This window comes from Glycine soja, chromosome 13, assembly GCF_004193775.1.
Source record: "Glycine soja cultivar W05 chromosome 13, ASM419377v2, whole genome shotgun sequence".
NCBI lineage: Eukaryota > Viridiplantae > Streptophyta > Magnoliopsida > Fabales > Fabaceae > Glycine > Glycine soja.
In genome coordinates, this window is record NC_041014.1 from 8,677,445 (window position 1) to 8,699,322 (window position 21,878).

At 36.3% G+C, this 21,878-nt stretch overlaps 2 protein-coding genes and 1 non-coding gene across 3 annotated transcripts; 1 reads left to right on the forward strand and 2 right to left on the reverse strand.

Moving 5' to 3' along the window:
- Nucleotides 1–494: 494 nt before the first annotated feature.
- LOC114382435 (linamarin synthase 2-like) lies at nt 495–7,011 on the reverse strand. The gene is made up of 2 exons (XM_028341854.1): nt 6,375–7,011; nt 495–1,675 (listed from the first exon to the last, which is right to left on the reverse strand). Exons 1-2 carry the CDS (start codon nt 6,886–6,888, stop codon nt 735–737), a joined length of 1,455 nt encoding a protein of 484 aa, XP_028197655.1. The 5' UTR covers nt 6,889–7,011; the 3' UTR covers nt 495–734.
- Nucleotides 7,012–7,208: 197 nt separating this feature from the next.
- LOC114382436 (protein MAIN-LIKE 2-like) lies at nt 7,209–10,835 on the forward strand. The gene is made up of 4 exons (XM_028341855.1): nt 7,209–7,497; nt 9,126–9,518; nt 9,633–10,222; nt 10,480–10,835. Exons 2-3 carry the CDS (start codon nt 9,506–9,508, stop codon nt 10,211–10,213), a joined length of 594 nt encoding a protein of 197 aa, XP_028197656.1. The 5' UTR covers nt 7,209–7,497; nt 9,126–9,505; the 3' UTR covers nt 10,214–10,222; nt 10,480–10,835.
- Nucleotides 10,836–13,128: 2,293 nt separating this feature from the next.
- Nucleotides 13,129–13,235, reverse strand: LOC114382894. Its single transcript, XR_003660350.1, has one exon. It is a non-coding gene; the product is annotated as a small nucleolar RNA R71 (small nucleolar RNA).
- Between the last annotated feature and the right edge of the window lie 8,643 nt (nt 13,236–21,878).

A 21,878-nucleotide genomic window follows, 5' to 3' on the forward strand; every position in this document is an offset into this window, starting at 1 on the left:
TGACTAGTGCTTAACACAGTATTATCCATATTATTCCTGTTATCGTGAAATTCTTTTATCTTTGATATACACAGTATTCAATCCCCCCCCCCCCCCCCTCCTTTTTTTAGTGTGTTTCTCACAGTTTCACTTATAAGCAATCTTGTATGTATCGCCTAGTCTAGTCCTTTGTGCTAGAATTTGTCTTCTATCCAATAGAGCATCCAATTGTGTCTAGCAATGTATCGTCCAATCTGTTTAATTAGTTATTAGATGGTTCAGATAACAAGTTTTCTTTGCAGCCATCTTTTGTTATTTCTGTTTCAGCCCGTTACACCCCTATATAAGGAAGTTAGTTAGAAGGGTTAAGTGCAACTAGAGTGCAAAATCCAAACTTTGTAATATCATGGCTATGATCTTCAATAATAACAATACCCTTTTTCTTCGCATGTTACAATATCTATTTTCTTCTTCCTTAATTTGAATTCGTCTTTCTGAGTCTTAAACTCATCATATATAAAACTAATAAAGTAAATCATATCCTTTGTAACAATCATGGATGTTTACATAAAGAGTTACAATATTAAAATTTTAGTACACATGACATGATAAATATAAATGGAAACATTTTAAACTAATAGTAATTAGGCCAAACCAATTGCATCATGTTATGACCTTACCATCCCATTATAACTTAAGAAAGGTATTTTTATCTAACTAATAAACCTTAATACACCTGATTATAAAATAAGGACTTAAAGAACACTGTGATGAAAAACCTCCTTTATTAACTTATAGAAATCATTGTAAGATGATCCTCCAACATCAGTAGCTCTTATTGCTTTCTTCTTCCACTCTAAGGATTTTTGTTTCATTTCCATTCCCTTTTCTCCCATCATCATTTCCTTCACAAGCTTTGCTATCTCTTCTCTCCTAACATCATGGTTAATTTCCATTCCGATTCCCCAAGTTGTGCATGCATACTTGCAATTTGTTTGTTGCTCGGCAAAGAAAGGCCAACAAATCATAGGCACACCTGCAGATATACTTTCAAGTGTAGAATTCCAACCACAATGGGTTAGAAAGGCCCCAACTGATGGATGAGAAAGCACTTTCTCTTGAACACACCAACTTGTTATATATCCCCTGTCCTTGATCGCATCAAAGAACTCTTGTGGCAAAGATATAGATTCACCCATTACTACATCTGGCCTTATTATCCATAAGAAATGTTGCTTGCTATTTGCTAGTCCCCAAGCAAATTCTTTCAAGTGATGCTCTGTCATCACCGTTATACTTCCATAATTAACATATATGACTGAGTTAGGTTCCCATTTGTCTAGCCATGCTAAGCATTTTGAATCATTTTTCCATAAACTTGATCCACTAGCCTTGAAGCCCTTTTCTTTCTCAAGAAAATGCCTATCAATCAAGTGAAGTGGGCCAATGTTATATATGTTAGGGTTCTTGATCCTAAGGACATCAATGGCTTCTCCATCTAAGTCTTGGAATGTGTTAATGATGATTGAAGATGATCTCAAAGTGTTTCGTGCCTCAGAACCCAAGAAATCAAACATAGTATCATCCAAAGTGGTCGTTCTGATAAAACTTGGAAGGTCTTTGAGTCTAATATCCTTCATTTCAGAAATCCAATTTAAACTCTTATCCAAGGTGCCATCAATAGCAAAATTTTCATCTAAAAAATTGACAAATATAAGTTACACAAGATAACTTTAACATTTATGTACCAGAAAGATAAAAATGTAATATAAGCATATAATTTACTTCGAGAGAAACACTCATGAAAAGGAATCACTTAACAACATAATGATGATGAAAAATTAAAACAAAAAAATCAATTAACAACGTGTCTGTCGAAGCAACTAATTAATATACATAATTTCATTTTGATATAACGAGAATTGTTTTTTACCGGTATTTGTTCATCCTACATAATATGTACTTGGCTATATATCTATATTTTCCTCCATTACTAGTGTTAGATAGGTTCTGATCACAAGGAAGACACTTATGTGACACCCTTTTCTATTATTATTGTTCACTTATATACCTTATGGCTTATATTTTGGTAACCTCCCATATAATTTTCCATAAGTTATATATAACGAGAATTGCTCACCAAAATAAAAAAAAATAGTGTATATTTGTTAGATTAATACATTTTTTATTAAAAGCAATTTATAATTAAAATTTCTCTTATAGATATATTTAACTAAAAAATATTCAAAATACATGTTTTTTTTTATTTAAATGGAAACTAAATATATGGCAGTATTGAGTATGTTAGACAACGATGTCAAATAATGCTCTTAATGAATATGTTGTTCCTTCAAAACATTTTTTAAAATTAGTTTATTTATTAATTTTTCATAATCCTTATATTTAACAAGTTGTAGTTTTAGTCTCATTAAGGTGGGCGATGAATAAATAGATATAAAAAAATACATGTTTTAAAATACATGTTTTTTAAAAAAAAAAAATCGAAACTAAGTATATGGTAGTATTTGAGGAGTTTTAAGAACTAAAAGTAAAATTTGTATTTTAGTTTTCATAGACTAAAAATAAAACTAATAAATTAAATCAAAATTTATAAATTTAGAGAAAAATATGGCCAAGCTAATTTTTAATGTATCAAGTTTTAAAGAATGGTAAGAAGTAAATTTAAAGAAAACTTATTTTTATATTTTTTTTATACCTGTTTCTTCATCACCCGATCTGATGAAATAGAAACCTAATCTAAAGGTACTTTTTATGTATATTTATTTTCGTATTTTAATTATTTTTAACAAAAACTATTAACATTATACTTTTTTATATAATTTTTTATTCTAAATTTATTTATTTATTTTTGTTGTTAAAATAAAATATTAACATTACGGAATTTAATACTATCTTCTTTTTTGTATACCGGATTCTTTTAACTACTAACATCCTTTAAGAAAGTTTATTAATTAGATAATCACATTAAATTTTTTAAAAAAATTATATTATATTTTTAAAAATTATCCTTAAAATTACGAGCCTCATCATTTCACTTTTTTCACTTAGTTACATTTTACATAAATAATTAATTAATGTGTGTTAGTCTTCTTTTCTAATCCTAATAAAAGAGAATGAATTTATCTTATTACTAATTTATAACATTTATTGTAATATAATTAAGAGTATTTTTGTCAAAAATTATATAACCTAAAAGACAACATGGAAAAAGAGAGACAAACAAATTTAAAAAATTAAAGAGTCTTAAATTCAGAAATGGAGGTAGTATAAAATTTTAATTATTTTTAATTAAGATTAAAACAAATTCTAAAATTATTTAATATTTTTGCAATCATACTATTGCCGAATAATTTTGTAAATTTTTTTAGGAAATAAAGTGAAAATTTTGTCATTATAGAATCAAAAAATTCTTATACATGCTTTTCCAATGCAAAAAAAAAATTAAATAATAGTAAAATATCAAAATGGAGAACATTTTTATATTTTTTTTGTCACCCAAATTATAAAGAAATTGTTTGTTCCCAATGTTTTCAAATAATCTAAAGATATTTGCTGCAGATTGGTTTTATTCTTATGATTAAATAAAATTTAAAGGTTTTATTTATATGTTTTATGATTTTTTTAAAAAATTTGAAAAATTCAAAGTCAAATTTAAATTAAAAAATACACTTAAAAAATAAAAAAGGAGATGAATAGTACCCACTTCGATCGAGTTACAATAATAAAGTGTTTGAATAATTTATGTCATAGATTCAATAGCTTGTTATTATTCACGAAAAAAAATTCTTTATTTTCTATTACATGATTAAATTAATTTATTTAAAAAAAAATTAATCAAAATTTATTTAATATTATTATTTTTACAATTATAAATTATCATGTTTAATATTTTTATTTAAGATCATATAACTGAAAGCTCATAATTAATAGAATAATATTTTTAAATATCATATTTAATATTTTATTTAATTAATTGTATAAAAAATGTACGTTAATTATATACTAAAACATTACTCTTTTATTGATATATTTTCGGTGAATTATTGATTTATTTTGATACAGGTTAAGTTATTAATTCTTTCCACATAAAGTATGTAACATGAACACGGACTTAGCAAAAGAGAAACTTGAGGGCATGTTAATTGGTGAGCATTGAGCAACCGTGTTACGGAACCTGTGCAAGTAGGGACGGATCAAGAAAGCGATTAAAGGGGGTTAAAAAAATTTCATTCCTTTAGAATATCTAACTTTTAATAGTTAATAAATTAAAAAAAACTATTTATTATTTTTACACTAAAATTAAAATTAATTTTTATTTCAAATGATAATAATTTTATTGATTATCATAAAAACAACAAACACATAATTAATTTTATATAATTTTATTTTAATTATCATCTTAATCATTATAATAATAATAATAATAAAAATAATTAATTTTACATAATTTTATATTAATATATATATATATATATATATATATATATATATATATATATATATATATATATATATATATATATATATATATATATATTAAGGATGGAGGTCAGACCCTCTCCATCTATCCCTGTGTGCAAGCGACTACTTAATTATATGGGAAACCTGAAGGGTACGGTGCATCAATTAGTGGGGCTCACCGCAAATGGACACCTTCCACTATTGGTACGTTCCTAATTTCTATTGCATTATTATTATGATTTCAGTGATCATGTGTTTCATTTTGTTGAACAAGACCACGGTCCACGAGTGCTTCTAATTCGTTGGAGCATATATTAATTTCACTCGTAATTTGAAACTCTATGATTCAAAAGAATTTTGTAAAAAAAATCAAATGCAGGTTGCTCCCATATATTGGTTCTCTTACATATAAACACAATGAACATGTGTATTTTATGGTTTATGTCAAAATATGTGATATTACTTTAATTTATTTTAAATTTGCATTTATTAAAATTTGAGAGAGAAAAAGATGTATCATTACATTCTAAAGTTTTTTTTTTTCCAATGTGATCTAGTGGCAAACTTTCTTACATAATAAATTTAATAATATATTTTTTAAAGTAAAATATCCTGATAATTGAAATTACAGTTTAAGAATAATTAGTTAATTGTTAATTTTTTTAAAACATTAATAGTGCATGACAATTAAATTCTTAATTTTTTTTTTGTTATGCGACTTTAATTATTTATTTGTTTGAGACTTATATTTTTTTTCCGATAACGAAAGTTATATTTTTATATAAACATTTTAAGTTGTTTTTAATTTATTTGAGAATTAAACAAGTAGACACTTTGAATATAATAGTGGTTAGAAACAATTATAGAACTCCGGAAGATTTAGAATTTGTATGCGAAGACTAACTTGGAACTTATATTTTTTTTTCTTATAGTCAATTCAACTAAAAGACTTAAATAGGTTTGTATTCCTAATATATAGTCGAATTTTAAGTTTGATTTCTAATAAAAATTTTCTTTTCGTATGCTTCTAAATATTTAAAAAAAATTATTTTAGATTCCTATTTTCGGTTAAGTAATTATGTGTTTATTAAATCTTTGATAACACGATTGTGACTTAACAATCATTAGTATTTTTGTTTCAAAATTAAATTTCAATTTTCTGATGATAATTAAAGTAAAAACATAAATAAATCAAACATTGAAAATCCTTTTCTGAATCATCTAATAGTCTTTAACCTACCTTCTTCTCCTTCAACTTTTATTTTCCAAAACAGGTCTCAATTTATTTTTTAAAAGAAAATATTTCAAATCAATTAAAAAAATCTCACTAACATTATCATTCTTCCCAAAATCCCAGATTTTATTTCTTCAAACTCACCGAAATTTAACATGCAACGTACGTGCACGAAGAGCAATTTCAGTTTTTGACTGATAAAAAAAAATACATATATATCTAAACATTAAATTATTGCAAAGATGTAGTTATTGAGGTGGTATTCCCCATATATATGTTATTCATGAAATGGTGTATTAAAAAATACTAGTAGTTTTAAAGATGCCATGTTGTATTAATTTTGAAAAAAAATGACATTAAAAAAGATATTCTATTATTTTTTAAAAGAGCAAAATCTCTGTCCTAGAGTGCCGCAAATATTTTAAAAAGAAGTTATCTAATTTATTCTAACTGAAAATGAGATTACATAACCTATCTTATGTGATTGGTGCAATTGGCTTACGTATTATGGTATTATGATTGATTCCACGTATTAATTGCAGAAATAAGATGGGTTAGGGTTGCTTAACGCCATTTTTAATTAGAACAAATTTTACAATCCCGTTAAAAAAGAGGTAAAACAAACATAAATATTATATGTCGAGGAATGGAAATCAAATAACAAAGAGACAGCGTGCACCTTTGAATGGAAGAATGCCTCTTTTCACCAGTTCCTCGAATTGCAAATATCCCACAAAACCACACGCTGAGGCTGTCCAAAGTTGAACCTCTTGTATACCCAAATCCCTTGCGACTCTTCCAGCAAATCCCATAACCCCATCAGCAATGATGCAACTAACCGGAGGCATTTCAGGGGAAGAAGAGTTCAACTTCATCACCAACTCTTTCAATGGACCATAACAAGTTTTCCTAGTAGAATCGCACAGTGCTGGAACATCCTGAGTTGCATCCTTATCCGAAGGCGGCAAGCCATCGGGTATGGTCTCAAATTTGAAATCAGGGAGACCCTTAACAAAGTCTGGTCCATGGGACTTGACAAAACGGTTGTGGTTGAACTCAGTGTTCACAAAGGTTATGTGGAAACCCACACAATGAAGGAGTTTGGCTAGTTGCATAAAGGGGTTTACATGGCCTTGTGCTGGAAATGGTACACATACAACATGAGGCTTTTGGATATGAAGTAGTGAATCCATTTCTTTTCTTTTTTTGTATGTGGAGTATCAATTATGGGATATATGTTGTGTTCAAATAACAATTTTGTTCACAAAAATACAGAATATGTGTGAAGGATAAGGCCGTGTAGTATGGTCATTATATAATGTCAAGAATTTGTCCACCGTACGTAAATATAACTTACTCTTCCTCGATCGGCGTTAGTGACCGTCAGCACATGGCACAGAGTGTAATTTAAAATATTATATTAAATAAAATATTCAAAATGGCGTAATCATAGATGCTATTTGTCATCGACTCATTGTAGATTCACGGGACAACTTGCAAAAATATCCAAGACCTCTGGACCACCCATCAAATTCAGAGGAGATGCTAGGTGCACCCAGCACGTAAAAGACAAAAATGTTCCTTAGTTTTTTTAAAAAACTTTTGCGTACCCAGAAACCTTTTTTCATGCCATGACTGTGCTTTCTCCTTCTTCCGTCTGTTCTTCTTCTTCTTCAGCAGCCCAGCCCTTCTCCTTCGAGTCCCTGTGTCGTTCTTCTCCAGCCCTGTTGATTCAGCGTGCGTGGTGGTGTCTTCTTCTTCTTCGTCCCCTTGGTTTTGTGCGTTTCGTCGGCATTGTCAAGGTAAGTTGTGTTCTCCCTCCCCGTGGTGTCCTTTGCGTTTCTGTTTCCATTGTGGTTGGTGTACATTTTCTATGGCTTCTTTTGATCCGCATAGCCTTTGAGTTGATCCGCACTAGACATAGGTTAGGTGTAGATGATCCGCATAGCCTTTGAGTTGATCCGCAGTAGACAAATGTTAGGACTGAGATGATCCGCAATAGTGTTAGAGATGATCCGCAAAGGTTACGCATGAAAGAAGCTGCATACGGATCAAGTTGATCTGTAAGCTTCTTGCAGATCAAGTTGATCCGCAATAAGCATACGGATCAACTTGATCTGTATACTTATTACGGATCAACTTGATCCGCAATAAGCTTGCGGATCAAGTTTTAATTTTAAAAAGTGGCAATTAGGTTATAATTTATGAAAAATGGTTTTTATTAGGGTTTAGGCTTATTTTTGAGGCATTTAGGCTGAAGTAAAGTATGACTGAGTAATGAAATAAGTTTGATGAAGTTGATATTGGTTTGAAATTTGGTTTTGAAGCTTTTTGGTTTGTATTGTATAATGCTTGTTTAAGATATTTTGGCTGGTGTGAATTTATATTTTGAAGGTTTCAATGATTGACTTATACTATGTATTGCTTTATTACTTTAATTGTATCATGTATGCTAGTGAATAACAAATTGACAATAGGAACACAAACTATTAAGTTGTAGCGCTAGTTTGATGTCCCTGCCTTCTTTCATTAACCAATGTCTAGTTTTGCTGAAAGTTTCTCCTACTTCTGTGTTTGAAGCCCTTAAATTTAGTCTTTCATTAGAATCCCAAAAGCATGGTAAAAAAAACTAGAACCCTCTAAACTCTCATGAGTTATGCAATTAGACAACAATTTCTAATGGTGCTTCTCATATGCCTAAAAGCAATAAACTAATTTGCTTCAAAACTTCCTGAAATTCTTGTATAATAGATCATTAACCATAAAACAGAATCATAAACTATCTTAGTAGTAGACTAGTAGCCAATTAGACAATTTGTTTTTTTTCCTACTCCAAACGTTCGAATTTCAAATTTGTGTATGTGAAGCACTAGCAAATTGACCAAATTCCAAGTTCACGCACACGCCAAATAAGTATTGGTCAAATAAAACATTTTGGTCACTCACTCTTTCCTACTCGCCCCCATTTATTTACACACTCCTCCAAACCCAACGATTCCATTACCAAGTCTTCTTCAAACTGGTCAATCATTCCAAAGTCCAAACCCAAACACAAAACACCAAATTTCTCAAACCTTCCCCTTCAATATAAAACCCCTAGTTTCAAAACCTCTCCCAAACCAAACCAAATCAAATTTCCAAAACCATACACACAATTTCCAAATCCTCCTTCAAAAGGGAGTTCAAAACATCTTCCAAACCAAAACCACACTCAAAGTTTCCACTTTCCAAATCCTCCTCCATAAAGGTGGCTCAAAACATGTTCCAAACCTAACAAAATCCAGAACTTAAAAAAAAAACCACACAAACACACTCATAAAATTTCTAAATTTTTCCTTGAGAAGGGAAAATGCAAAATACCCTTTGAACAAGTTAATATTGTGATGAATTTGTGTGGTTTAGTGATGGAATTTGTGGTAGACATTTGCAGATCATGGTTAGGACTAGAGGCTTAGGTCGTGCCTTAGGTAGGGTTATTGGCAGAGCTCTGGGAAGAGAGGATCGTCATGATTCAGATGATGCTCCCCAGCGGTGAAGGCCTACCGCATCGGCATGTAGGCAACGGGTTGTTGCTCCTGCTACTGAGGATGACCCTGTCATTGCTGTAGACGTACATGACCCTGTTGGTGAGGATGACCCTGTTGGTGATGCAGATGAGCCTATGGTAGCTGCAAGCGCTGGTGCAGACGTATATGCACCTGGTGCAGACACTGGAGCAGAGGCTGGTGCAGATGAGCCTGAGGGATTTCCAGGTGGACCGAGCGACCCATCAGTGCTTACCGAGTATGCTGAGCATGTTGCAGCCAGCGTATGGACCAAAGAGGTATTTATAATTTTCAATTTAAGTTATTTGTTAAGTATGTGTTATTATTGAAATTTGTGTTCCTTTAAAATATTATGTTAATAAATTGTCTGTTCCTTTATACTTCAATTCCAGAACATCCTGAGTTGAAGTTATCCTCCCATGGGAGGAAGGTGCAGAAATTAGGTAGGCCTGTCCCTACAATTGAAGGGCTAGTTGTTGGCACAGGACTAAGTCCTTTGATCGCGTGTTCAGTAGACACTGGTGATCGAAGACTTATATCCTCGTTTGTGGAGAGGTGGCACGGGGAGACTAGCAGTTTCCATCTTCCCGTGGGGGAGGTTACCATCACCCTGGACGACATGGCACCTCTTCTTCATCTGCCCATCATTGGCAACTTCCATACCTTCCAGCCTCTGCACGTCGACGAGGCGGTGTTGATGTTGGTTTACTTACTATTGGTCTCAGCAGATGCAACCAGGGTCGAGACAGGACATTGTCATGGACCATACGTACGCCTATCTTGGCTACGAGATATATATCAGTGCAAATGTCAGGCCAAACATTGGACAGCTGCAACTCGTGCCTATCTTCTTCTTCTTCTTCTAGGTTGCACTCTTTTTGCTAACAAGAGTGAAACCCATGTTCGTGTTGTCTTCTTAGACGCTTTACGTGATTGTTCAAAGTCCGACAAATGCATCGGATCGCGCAAGTAGTATAAAATGGTAAGAACCGAGTATCAAACTCTCAGGGAACTTGTGTTACTTGGTAAAGCTACTTCAGTGAATATGTGTCTAGTATAAAAAGAGATGTGTTTACTATGAACAAGTGTGTAAACTAACTGATGTGTCATTATTTTCTCCTATTTCTTACCCCTTTCTGTCACCATTTCAATTACTGATTAGCCTTAATTGTCAAATTAATTATGCATTTTTATCATTTGGGCCTACTTGACTAATTTTGTGTTTTAATTTAATTTCAGGAGAATTATAAGCAATTGGGCTTGGATTCGGAATTGGGCTGAACCGACTTGGACTTGAAGAGAGCAGACAATTTTATTTGTCGTCCAGTTTTATTTTATTTCATTTTTGGGCTGTATTTTTGTAATTGGGCCACTAGACCTTATTGGACCCAAAAATCAGATTTGTACGCTTTGTGGCCTAGTGACCTTTTGTGAGCCCAACTACTAGGGTTTTAGGAGTGGTCCGGTTCCTGTTCACGGAGGGAGAGATGGTAGGGTTTCATTTTTAGTTTTTCGTGTTACTGTTCACGCGCATAGTACTGTTCACGTAGCAACTCCACTTTCATTTTCTGCTTCAAATTCCAGTTTCATTTTCATTTTTGTCTTCTAATTTCAGTTCATTTTCTGCCTTTGATTTCCTATTCGTTTTTGCATTTTGTTTCCAATTGCAATTTCATTTTCAGTTTCTGTTTGTAGATTCATTTTTGTTTCTGTGTTGCAATTAGTTTCCAGTTGTTGTATTTCGTTTCTATTGTTGGGTTGTATTTCGTTCCAGATTTGTATTTCGTTTCTATTGTTGGGTTGTATTTCGTTCCAGATTTGTATTTCGTTTGTTGTTTCCAGTTTTGTTCTGGTTAGTTGGGTTCCATTTCATATTTGTTGTTGTTTGTTTCTGTTCTGTTTGTATTTTTGTTTTTGTTTTTGTTTCTGCTGTTAATGGAAGGCTGAATCTCTAGTGTTGTTTTCTCTTGAGGATTAAGCATAACTCTCTTTGAGGTTTTGTTATTAATATTAAATTCTGATTAGTTTTTCCCCTTCACCAATTATTCTGTATTTGTTGCTGATATTAATCCATGCATGCTTAATGCTTGATTAATTGTCTTTGTGCTTAATTAATGTTCATACTTAATGGACATGTGAGAGGAATTAATTGGTGTATGTGTTGCTTAATCACATAATGACAACCTTGTGTTAATTTTCGCTTAGTATATTAATTTCGGGTTGGATTAAGTGATTGAACTAATTAGGGATAAATTCTCGTAACCTAGGATAAGAGTCTTTCTTTTGAATCAAGGGGAAACAACATGTTTTAGTCCTATTTTTTTTTCAATTCAAGTTTGCTTGTTGTTTAAATTACAAAAACAAACAAACCCCCTTATTTCATTACTGTTTTATTATTATATGTTATGAATGTTTGTTTGATCATTGCTCACTGGGAGACAACCTAGGATCACTTCCTAGATATTGCATTTTAATGTTTATTTGATTCAGGTACAACTCCAATCAAATTTGGCACCGTTGCCGGGGAGTAGTGGTCCAAAGGTTCATAATTATGTTTTTGTGTTTTTATTAAATCTGTGTTATGTGATTAATTTGTAGTGTTTAGTTGTTTTGTGTGTAGTTCTGTTGTTTAGTGTTGTTTGTGTGTGTTTCAGGTGTGTAGTGTTGTGTAGTGTTATATTTTGTTTTTCAGTCTTGTCCCCTATTCAGAGGTGAAAAATGCTGTAAATAGTGTTATGAATAGTGTCGGATTTTTCTAATTAATTGGCGATTTTTGTTTTGATAGCTAGAGTTGTTATTTTTGGTTGATTTTTTGTGTGGTAGTTTCTTTTGATCCATATTATGTGTGAAAAATACCAGAAGCACTTGGTGTGGCTGAATTTGAGAGATACAAAAAATTTGGGAACTTGTTTTTAGCAAAACTCAAAACGGCCATAACATTTGCTCAGGTTATCAGAATGACTATTATTATATATGAATTTAAAATTTCCCATGCAGCCCCAACCCACTAGCACCGGTTGCGGTACTCAGCGCTTAAAAAATCAGTTGTTTACTAAGTTTTTTATTTTATTTTTTAAGTATTATTGTCCTATTTTTCTAAACTTTTCTTAGGCAGTTTTCATAGTTAGACTTTGAATTTTTGTCTGAAAATTTTTGTGCTATCTTTTCATGATTTTAGGGTGTTGCTCACAAATTTTGAGCTCATTTGGATATCGTTTGAGTATAGTTATAGTTTTACCCCCTTTTTACCCCTAGTGCTTGTTTGAGAAATACATGATTTGTTGCATATAGTGCATGACTAGGGGCAATCCAGGTGATTTACAACCCTTTGATCCTGAAATAGATAGAACATTTCATAGATTATTTTGGCATAGTGTGCATCCTGATCATTCTGTGCATTTTATGCATTCTGAGCATTCCGTGCATTCTGTGCATTCTGAGCATTCTGTTGATGGTGATTCTAAATATTCTAATTTTGAGCATTCGGCTGCTAATTTTCATACTGAGAACATGGCTCAACCTCCACCTCGTGAGAGGACTCTTAGGGAGATGGTTGCACCTGACTTCACTTATGAAAGCTTGTGCATTCAATATCCTGATGAGGATGTTCCATATGTTCTCAAGACTGGACTAATACATTTGCTGCCCAAGTTTCATGGTCTTGCAAGTGAAGATCCTCATAAGCATCTTAAGGAGTTCCATATTGTCTGTTCCACCATGAAGCCCCTTGATGTTCAGGAAGATCATATCTTTTTAAAGGCTTTTCCTCATTCTCTAGAGGTAGTGGCAAAAGATTGGCTGTACTACCTTACTCCCAGGTCCATTGCCAGCTAGGATGACCTTAAGAGGGTGTTCTTAGAGAAATTCTTCCTTGCATCTAGGATCACTGCCATCAGAAAAGACATTTCTGGCATCAGGCAACTTAGTGGAGAGAGTTTGTATGAGTACTGGGAAAGATTCAAGAAATTGTGTGCAAGCTGTCCTCACCACCAGATTTCTGCGGAACTCCTTCTGCAATATTTCTATGAGGGACTTAGCAACATGGAGAGGAGTATGATTGATGCTGCCAGTCATGGAGCTCTTGGTGATATGACTCCTGTTGAGGCTAGGAATCTAATTGAGAAGATGGCGTCCAACTCCCAACAATTCAGTGCAAGAAATGATGTTATTGTCCTTAGAGGAGTCCATGATGTGGCCACAGATTCATCTTCATCTGCTGAAAATAAGAAGCTTGAGGGAAAACTTGATGCCTTGGTTAACCTAGTAACTCAGCTTGCCATAAATCATAACTCAGCTTGCCATAAATCAGAAATTCTGCTGATCACCATACAGATCTCTGTCCTTCTTTGCAGCTATCTGGAGTCAATGAGCAACTTGAAGCCCATGCTGCAAACATTTATAATAGACTCCCTCAGCAACAAAACCAACAACAACAGAATAATTATGATCTTTCAAACAATAGATACAATCCAGGTTGGAGGAATCATCCAAATCTGAGATGGGAAAATCCTCCACAACAACAACAGCAGCAACAACAACAGTCTGTCCCTCCCTTCCAGAATGTTGTTGGTCCAAGCAGGCCATATGTTCCTCCTCCAATGCAGCAGCAATAGCAACAACAAAGACAACAAGGACCTGAGGCCCATTCTCAACCTTCCTTAGAGGAGTTAGTGAGGCAAATAACCATCCAGAATATGCAATTTCAGCAAGAGACAATAGCCTCCATTTAGAGTATGACAATCAGATGGGGAAGATGGCTACTCAGTTGAACCAAGCTCAGTCCCAAAATTCTGACAAACTATCTTCACAAACTGTGCAGAATCAGAAAAATGTGAGTGCCATCACCTTGAGGTCTGGCAAGAAAATTGAAGTGCCTCCACCAGTAGCAGCACCTGCACCTGAACCTGTCAAGCTTCATTCTACACCTGAAAAAGAGGATGAGCTAGCTGCACAAAAGAGAAAGCTTCTTGATTATGAGGGAGCTAACAAAAAATTTCATGCAGGTGGACCTTCTTCTAGTAGTTCTGACTTGCAGCAGCCTCCTATCCCTCTTCCATTTTCACCTAGAGCAATTCCAAACAAAAAGATGGAAGAAGTGGATAAGGAGATCTTGGAGACCTTCAGGAAAGTAGAGGTGAACATACCTCTGCTAGATGCCATCAAGAAAATTCCAAGATATGCCAAGTTTCTAAAGGAGTTGTGCACCCACAAAAGGAGGCTCAAAGGCAATGAAAGGATTAGCATGGGCAGAAATGTGTCAGCATTGATAGGTAAATCTGTTCCTCACATTCCTGAGAAATGTAAGGACCCAGGTACTTTCTGTATACCTTGCATTATTGGGAACAACAAATTTGAGAATGCCATGCTAGATCTAGGAGCATCAATTAATGTCATGTCTCTGTCCATTTTCAATTCTTTATCTCTTGGACCTTTGCAACCTACGGGTGTGGTGGTTCAATTGGCAAATAGAAGTGTTGCTCACCCCACAGGTTTCATAGAGGATGTGTTGGTTCGGGTTGGTGAAATTATTTTTCCTGTTGATTTTTATGTTCTTGATATGGAAGAGGGATTTTCCCATGGTTCAGTTCCAATTATTTTAGGCAGGCCATTTTTTAAAACAGCCCGAACCAAGATAGATGTTTATGCTGGCACATTGTCTATGGAATTTGGTGATATTGTTGTTCATTTTAACATTCTTGTTGCCATGAAACATCCATCTGAGGATCATTCTGTTTTTCGTGCTGAGATACTTGATCAGATTATTGATGATTAAATGTTTGATTTTGATTCTATTCATAGTAGGAAACATCCCTTTTTATCTGATATGCATACTTGTCATTCCTCATGCATTGAATCTGAATCTGAGTTTGAATTTGATCCTATATCTGATTTTTATGCTGAGAGTAAATTTGAATTTGAGTTTGGTTTTGATTTTCTGGGTGTTGTACCTCTTGATGTTGATTTTTTAGAGTCAGAATGCACTAACCATGTTGCAGGAAGTACATATACTTCTAACTTGCTTTTTGAGGTACAGGCTGAGGAACCTTCCTCTTCTTCTCCTACCCTGGTTCCTCCCACTATTCAGCCATCACCCACACCAGAGTTGAAGCCCTTACCAGCAAACCTTAAGTATGTTTACTTGGAGGACAAGGAAAAATTTCCAGTTATCATCTCTGCCTCCCTTGCTACTGAGCAAGAGGAGAAGTTGTTGCTAGTGCTCAAGAACCACAAGAAAGCCATTGGATGGACTTTAGCAGACATTCCTAGTATTAGCCCATCTACCTGCATGCATAGGATACTTTTAGAGGATGGAGCTAAGTCAGTGAGGCAGCCACAGCGGCGACTCAACCCCATCATTGTAGGAGGTGACCAAGCTCTTGCAAGCTGAAATCATCTACCCCATTTCTGACAGCCAGTGGGTGAGTCTGTGACATCCTGGAAATTTCTACCCGGAATTTTTGAAAACGATGTATTTTGAATGAGTATATATATATATATATATATATATATATATATATATATATATATATATATATATAAGTATTATTCAGTGTGTATGCATATATGTTCTTGATAGAAGTAGGAATAGTGGGGGCAAGATATGCGGGTTAGGCTAATTAAGGAAGAGAAATCCATAACTGGGAGGTTATGGATTAATTCTTAATTAATTAGTCTAAAAATCATCATTTTGCGTGCAACTTAGAATTTAACAAAACCAACCTCTGAACCACGCTCGGGGTTTTATTCTGAGCGTTTTGATATATATATTGCCTACTTTTGAAAACTGGCCCCGACGAACACAGAGAAACGCGAGGAACCGGAACCAGAGAAACGACACGCAAATCGAGGCAGGATTTTAGCGTTTCAAAGGTCAGATTTTTCTCACTTTTTGTGGCTGAGTATGGGTCACAATCAAAAGAGAAAGTGGGCCCTTTTGCTCCACTCAAATGGAGACATGTGGCATAGCTTAAATAAAATAATAGAAAAAGAGAAAACCCTTTTTAAAACCAAAAAGCTGTATTCTCTCTCCTCACTCAGCCCCAAAAATTTCAGAAGCCTTTTCCTTCTCTCTCTCACGTTGCCATTCTCTTCTTCTTCCTCCACCATTGAAGCTCCAACAAAGCTCCAACCTTTGGTAGCCATTTCTGCTCAAAATCGCGAAAGGAGGGCATTTTCGGAGTCGTGAAGCGCGTCTCTACGTGTGGGACTTCGAAATTTCAGGTTTGGGTGGACTTCTTTCTCTCTTGATTTTCGTGGGTATGGGGTTTTGGGTGATATGATGGGTAGTTTTGCTAGTTTTCTGCTTCATGATAGCTATTTGTGAAGAAATTTGTTGAGAGCATGTTGAACTTGCCATGTTTGGATGAGTTAAGCTTACCCATTCAGTTTTAGGGTTTTTATGATGATGCTTGTGATGTGTATGTGCTGAAATTGCTTATGGATAACTGTTAGAGATGAAGGGTAGAGTTAACCTAGGGTTGGAAGGTGAGAGTATGGTGTTGTGAGTGGAAAAAGAGTGAGTTTTTGAGAGTTGGAAGGCCAATTCTGGATTTAGTAGTATTTAGAGGTTAAAGTGAGTTGATCCTAGCTTGAAATGCCATTTAGGACTTATGAGAAAGGTTGGGCTGTGCTAGAGAGAAAAACAAATGACCAAAGTGAACAAAGAGCCATTTCTAGGGTAAATTTGGGTGTTCAGGAGTCAAATTTTGATTCGGTGAAATTTTAGGTGTAAATCCAGTTTGAACAAGTTTAAATTGATGTTATAGACTTGTGTGAGGTGAGAGTTTGCTTCAAATTTGTTCCATTCTCAATTTCACTTCTCAAACCTAGAAAATCCATTAAATTGAGGGGTATTGGACACCTAGATTTTGTGTTGCTGTGTTTTGAAGCTTGACTTTGGTTTAGACATGATTGATACATGATTTGGGACTTGTAGGATTTGATTTGGGCAAGATTGAATGAGGGAAAGTGTGATTTTCGAAATCTGCACTTATGCAGAATTTTGGCTTTGTGCAGAAACATGCTATGTATTTGCTGGTTGTGGAAAGAGTAATTCAGAATGAGTTTCTGATGTTTGCTAGTAGATCCCAACGGTCAAAATGTATATTTATGTACTAGAGACTTCCAGTAAAATTTTCGAGTCGATCCAACGGTTAACGAATTGGAACGAAGGAAATGTTACTGGGGTCTTTAAGTGAGAAAAAGCTGTGATTTTGGTTGGTGTTTTGGGCAGAGTTTTATGCCTTTGCACTGTTTTCTTGGCTGTGATAGTTTGTGCTGTTTGAATGTTGTATTACCTGGATGTTGGGGAAGCTTGGGAGGATTGATGGGGACCCGGTGTTGAGAGAAACGAGGATATGGGCTACGTGGGAGTACGTGAGCTCAGTTGGAGGTGGGCAACAGGGGATGGTGGGTTTATGCGTGATTTGTGGATGTGGAAAAACTTGTTGTGCACCATCGCCCGACCGCCACCTAGTACCACATGTGATGGGTAACCCATAATCCTACAAGCTTGAGATGAGGAAGTGTAGAAGGGTGAAACTTCCTACTTTTATTCGTTGACCACAGAGTGGTACCTAGAGATATGTCGCGGGGGTCAAGAGACCTTGGGGATGTCAAGTGGGGTGCTATTGCCCAAAACCAAGCTTGATCAATCCTGACCCAACCCGGGCATAGTCAGTCAGTGAGAACCTGTGATGTACCTAAACAGGCGAGCTCCTGGCAGTCAACAGATAAAAGGAACAAAGACCACAAAGCAAGGAGGCTGGTGTGGTGGCTGGCCAGCTTTGAATCTTGTGTGATATATGGGTTATGGCCTCTGGTAATCGATTACCAAGGGTGGGTAATCGATTACAAGGCTTAAAAATGAAGACAGGAGACTAAGATGGTCTCTGGTAATCGATTACCAAGGGATGTAATCGATTACCAGGCTTGAAAACGAGGTCAGGAAGCTAGGAGAGCTTCTGGTAATCGATTACCAAGGGGTGTAATCGATTACCAGGCTTCAAAGGGGAATTGGAAGACTGTGGAGGTCTCTGGTAATCGATTACCAGTCTGTGTAATTGATTACACAGAGGAATGGGTCACTGGTAATCGATTACCAGGTATGTGTAATCGATTACACAGTGCCTTTTCCAGATTTTCCTGTCCTGAAGCTATGTAATTCGAGTTTGGCCTTGGGTAATCGATTACCAAGACTGTGTAATCGATTACCAGAGATGAAAAGCCTTAAGATACCCCTTTTACTTGCATGTAGTGGTTATGAGACGCATTGTGTGGCGGCATAGTTAGATTCTTGTGAAAGAGTCTACCCCTTTCTTTTCTTTCTTGTACATCGTGATGGCGGCGCAGCTAATCCATGATCGAGTGGAGATGGAGTGCATAGAGGGAGCTTGGGAGACCCTCGAAGGCAACACGAGGTGCCGATTTCGGGGCACGATTCGATTTACGGCTACTTCATTGGTGCATCCAGATGAACCCGTGCGCACGCTTCAGCGTACTGTGGAGTGGATACTACCCACGCCTACACCATATCGTCTAGTGGAGCCAGTCCAAGTGATCGAGGTAACGTCATCCGAGGAAGACCCAGAGGAGGATCTCGAGGAGCTACCTCCCGAGCCTGCTAGGGATGCTCTTGACTTTCTAGAGGGCGATGAGGACCCACTCCCTGAGGTGGATTCTCCCGAGGAAGTCATGTTGGCATCTGAGGCAGACTCTACGGAGGATAGTGGCCCGAGAGAGATGGCAACCAGTGGAGGCTCTTCATCATAGTGGACAGTTCCATGGACTAGTTTTATATACTTTTTGAGGGTGGGTGTATCTAGGACTGACTGTTAGGTTTACTCTTTTGTTTTTGTCTGGGTAGACCTGTTGTATAGGAATTTGATGATTGTATACATGTGGCTGAAGCCACCACTGTGGACACCTTTGCTCTGGATGACACTATGTATTTTGTAAAACTCCCATATTTTGGACAGCTTTAAATGATGAATGTATTTATGATCAATCTTGTTATTTGAGAAGAATGCATTAGCAACTTTATTTGTAAAAGAGTCTATCGACCGTATTTTATTCTTTTATTTTCACGTGACGACCTAAAGTAATGGCTGGTACATTCTTCCTTTTGAAACAGCAAAATAGTTTAGAGATTATGAGCGGTAAGAAAGAAATGACTCCGAATAGAGTTGTGAACCGGCCATTCAGGACTCTATAGTGAGGATTTTCCTTCTAAACCTAGTTATGGTGAAAAGAGAAAGAAATGAAAAAGAAAAAGAAGAAAAAAAATTTTTACCATGGTTTTTGTTATTTAAATCATTACTATTAAACTAGTCATTATTTTGGGGACGCCACAATTGGTGGTATCAGAGCAAAAGTTGGATCCTAGTGAACCTGTTATGGTCTTGCTGTGTGAATGTTGTGTATCTCTGAAACTTGGAAGTAGGTTTTGGGGAGTGACGTTAAGTCACACATTGTGTGTATTTCTGCCTTCTTGTCTTGAGCATGAATGTGTGACTGATTCATAGGATTGTTGTGTGTATAAGTATGTATAAAGAGAGGGATGTTGTTATAACTGTCATAGCCTGTGTGGTACACTCTCTCATTAGGATTTCTTGGGTACTAATAGTTTCCCTACAGGTTAAGTATGGCAAGACGTGGTAGGGATCAGAACCGTGATGTCCTTGACCGCATCATCGTTGTGCTGGAAACTCTAGTGCAGGAACGTGATGTGGAGCCGGCGGAGTATCGGGGACTCATGGCTTTCCGTAAGAACCACCCGCCAAAGTTCAGTGGAGACTATGATCCGGAAGGTGCTAGGTTGTGGTTAGCTGACACGGAAAAGATTTTCGAGGCGATGGGTTGCCTTGAGAAGCATAAGGTCCTCTATGCGACATTTATGCTCCAAGGAGAGGCCGAGAATTGGTGGAAGTTCGTGAAGCCTTCATTTGTCACACCTGGAGGCGTGATTCCTTGGAATGCCTTCAAGGACAAATTCCTGGAGAATTACTTCCCGCGAGATCTCAGGAAGCGGAAGGCGAGGGAGTTTCTGGATTTGAAGCAAGGAAACATGTCCGTTGGGGAGTACACAACTAAGTTTAATGAGCTTCTGCAGTATTGGCCTCAATACCAAGATGCTCGGAATGAGGAAGATCTATGTGCTCAGTTTGAGAATGGACTTCGGTTGGAGATCCAACAAGCAGTTAGTTATATGCAGATCACGGACTTTAACCAGCTGGTGACAAAGTGCAGGATTTTTGAAGATAAGATGAAGGAGAGGCAAGCTAGGGGCGTAGGAGGACCCCAGAGGAACCATCCTTTTAGGGGGAATAGTAACAAAAGGATGAAGCCATATGCTAGCAACAAGGGGAAGCAACCTATGGCTACCTCCAACATGAGCCAGTCAAGGGGGACTGGGGTACAGTGCTTTCAGTGTGGGGGACCGCATCTTAAGAGGAATTGCCCACAGCTCCAACAGACACAGGAGAACCGTTGTTATGTGTGTGGCAAGGTGGGCCATTATGCTCGAGAATGTAGGGTGACCGGGAGACCGACGGTGACGGCCAATTCCAACACCGTCAATCGTGGACCCACTAATTCCACAAGGAGCGGTAATGTTAGCAACAACAACACTAGTGGTGGAAGACCAAAAGTACCCTCCCAGGTATTTGCTATGAGTGGTTCAGAAGCAGCTGCCTCCGACGATTTGATACGGGGTAAGTGTTTGATTGCTGATAAACTACTAGATGTACTTTATGATTCAGGTGCCACGCATTCTTTCATATCTCATGCATGTGTAGAGAGGTTGGGGTTATGTGCGACGGAGTTACCATATGATATGGTGGTGTCTACTCCGACGAGCGAGCCTGTAACCACCTCTCGGGTGTGTTTGAAGTGTCCTATAATTGTTGAGGATCGATCTTTTATGGCGGACTTGATTTGCCTACCTTTAGCTCATCTAGATGTGATCTTGGGGATGGATTGGTTATCTACTAACCATATCTTTCTAGACTGCAAGGAGAAGATGCCAGTGTTTGGTGGAGATGTAGTTTCAAGTAAATCTTTGAAAGGGGATGCGGCCAACGAAGGAACGGGGGATGTTCGAACTTACATGGTGTTGTTCTCTATGTATGTGGAAGAGGACGCTAAAGTTAGTTGTATACCGGTGGTGTCAGAATTTCCAGAAGTTTTTCCTGACGACATTTGTGAATTGCCACCTGAGAGAGAAGTGGAATTCATTATTGACTTGGTGCCTGGGGCGAATCCAGTGTCGATCACGCCTTATAGAATGTCTCCGGTAGAACTAGCAGAGGTGAAGGCACAAGTGCAGGATCTTTTGAGCAAACAATTTGTTCGTCCAAGCGCATCACCGTGGGGAGCGCTGGTCTTGTTGGTTAAAAAGAAGGATGGAAGTATGAGGATGTGTGTAGACTACCGGCAGTTAAACAAGGTCACTATCAAGAACAAATATCCTCTACCAAGGATATATGATTTGATTGACCAATTGAGGGGAGCGACGGTATTTTCGAAGATAGATTTGCGATCGGGGTATCATCAAATCCGAGTTAAGAAGGAAGATATCCCAAAGACTGCATTTCGGACTCGGTATGGGCACTACGAATATTTAGTCATGCCATTTGGGG

What these genes read in the sequence shown, in the direction of transcription:
- LOC114382435 (XM_028341854.1), bottom strand. Translation starts at nt 6,888, where the DNA reads ATGGATTCACTACTTCATATCCAAAAGCCTCATGTTGTATGTGTACCA. An exon ending in AGGCATTCTTCCATTCAAAG is followed by an intron (nt 1,676 to 6,374) that starts GTGCACGCTGTC and finishes TCAATTTTTTAG; the next exon opens with ATGAAAATTTTGCTATTGAT.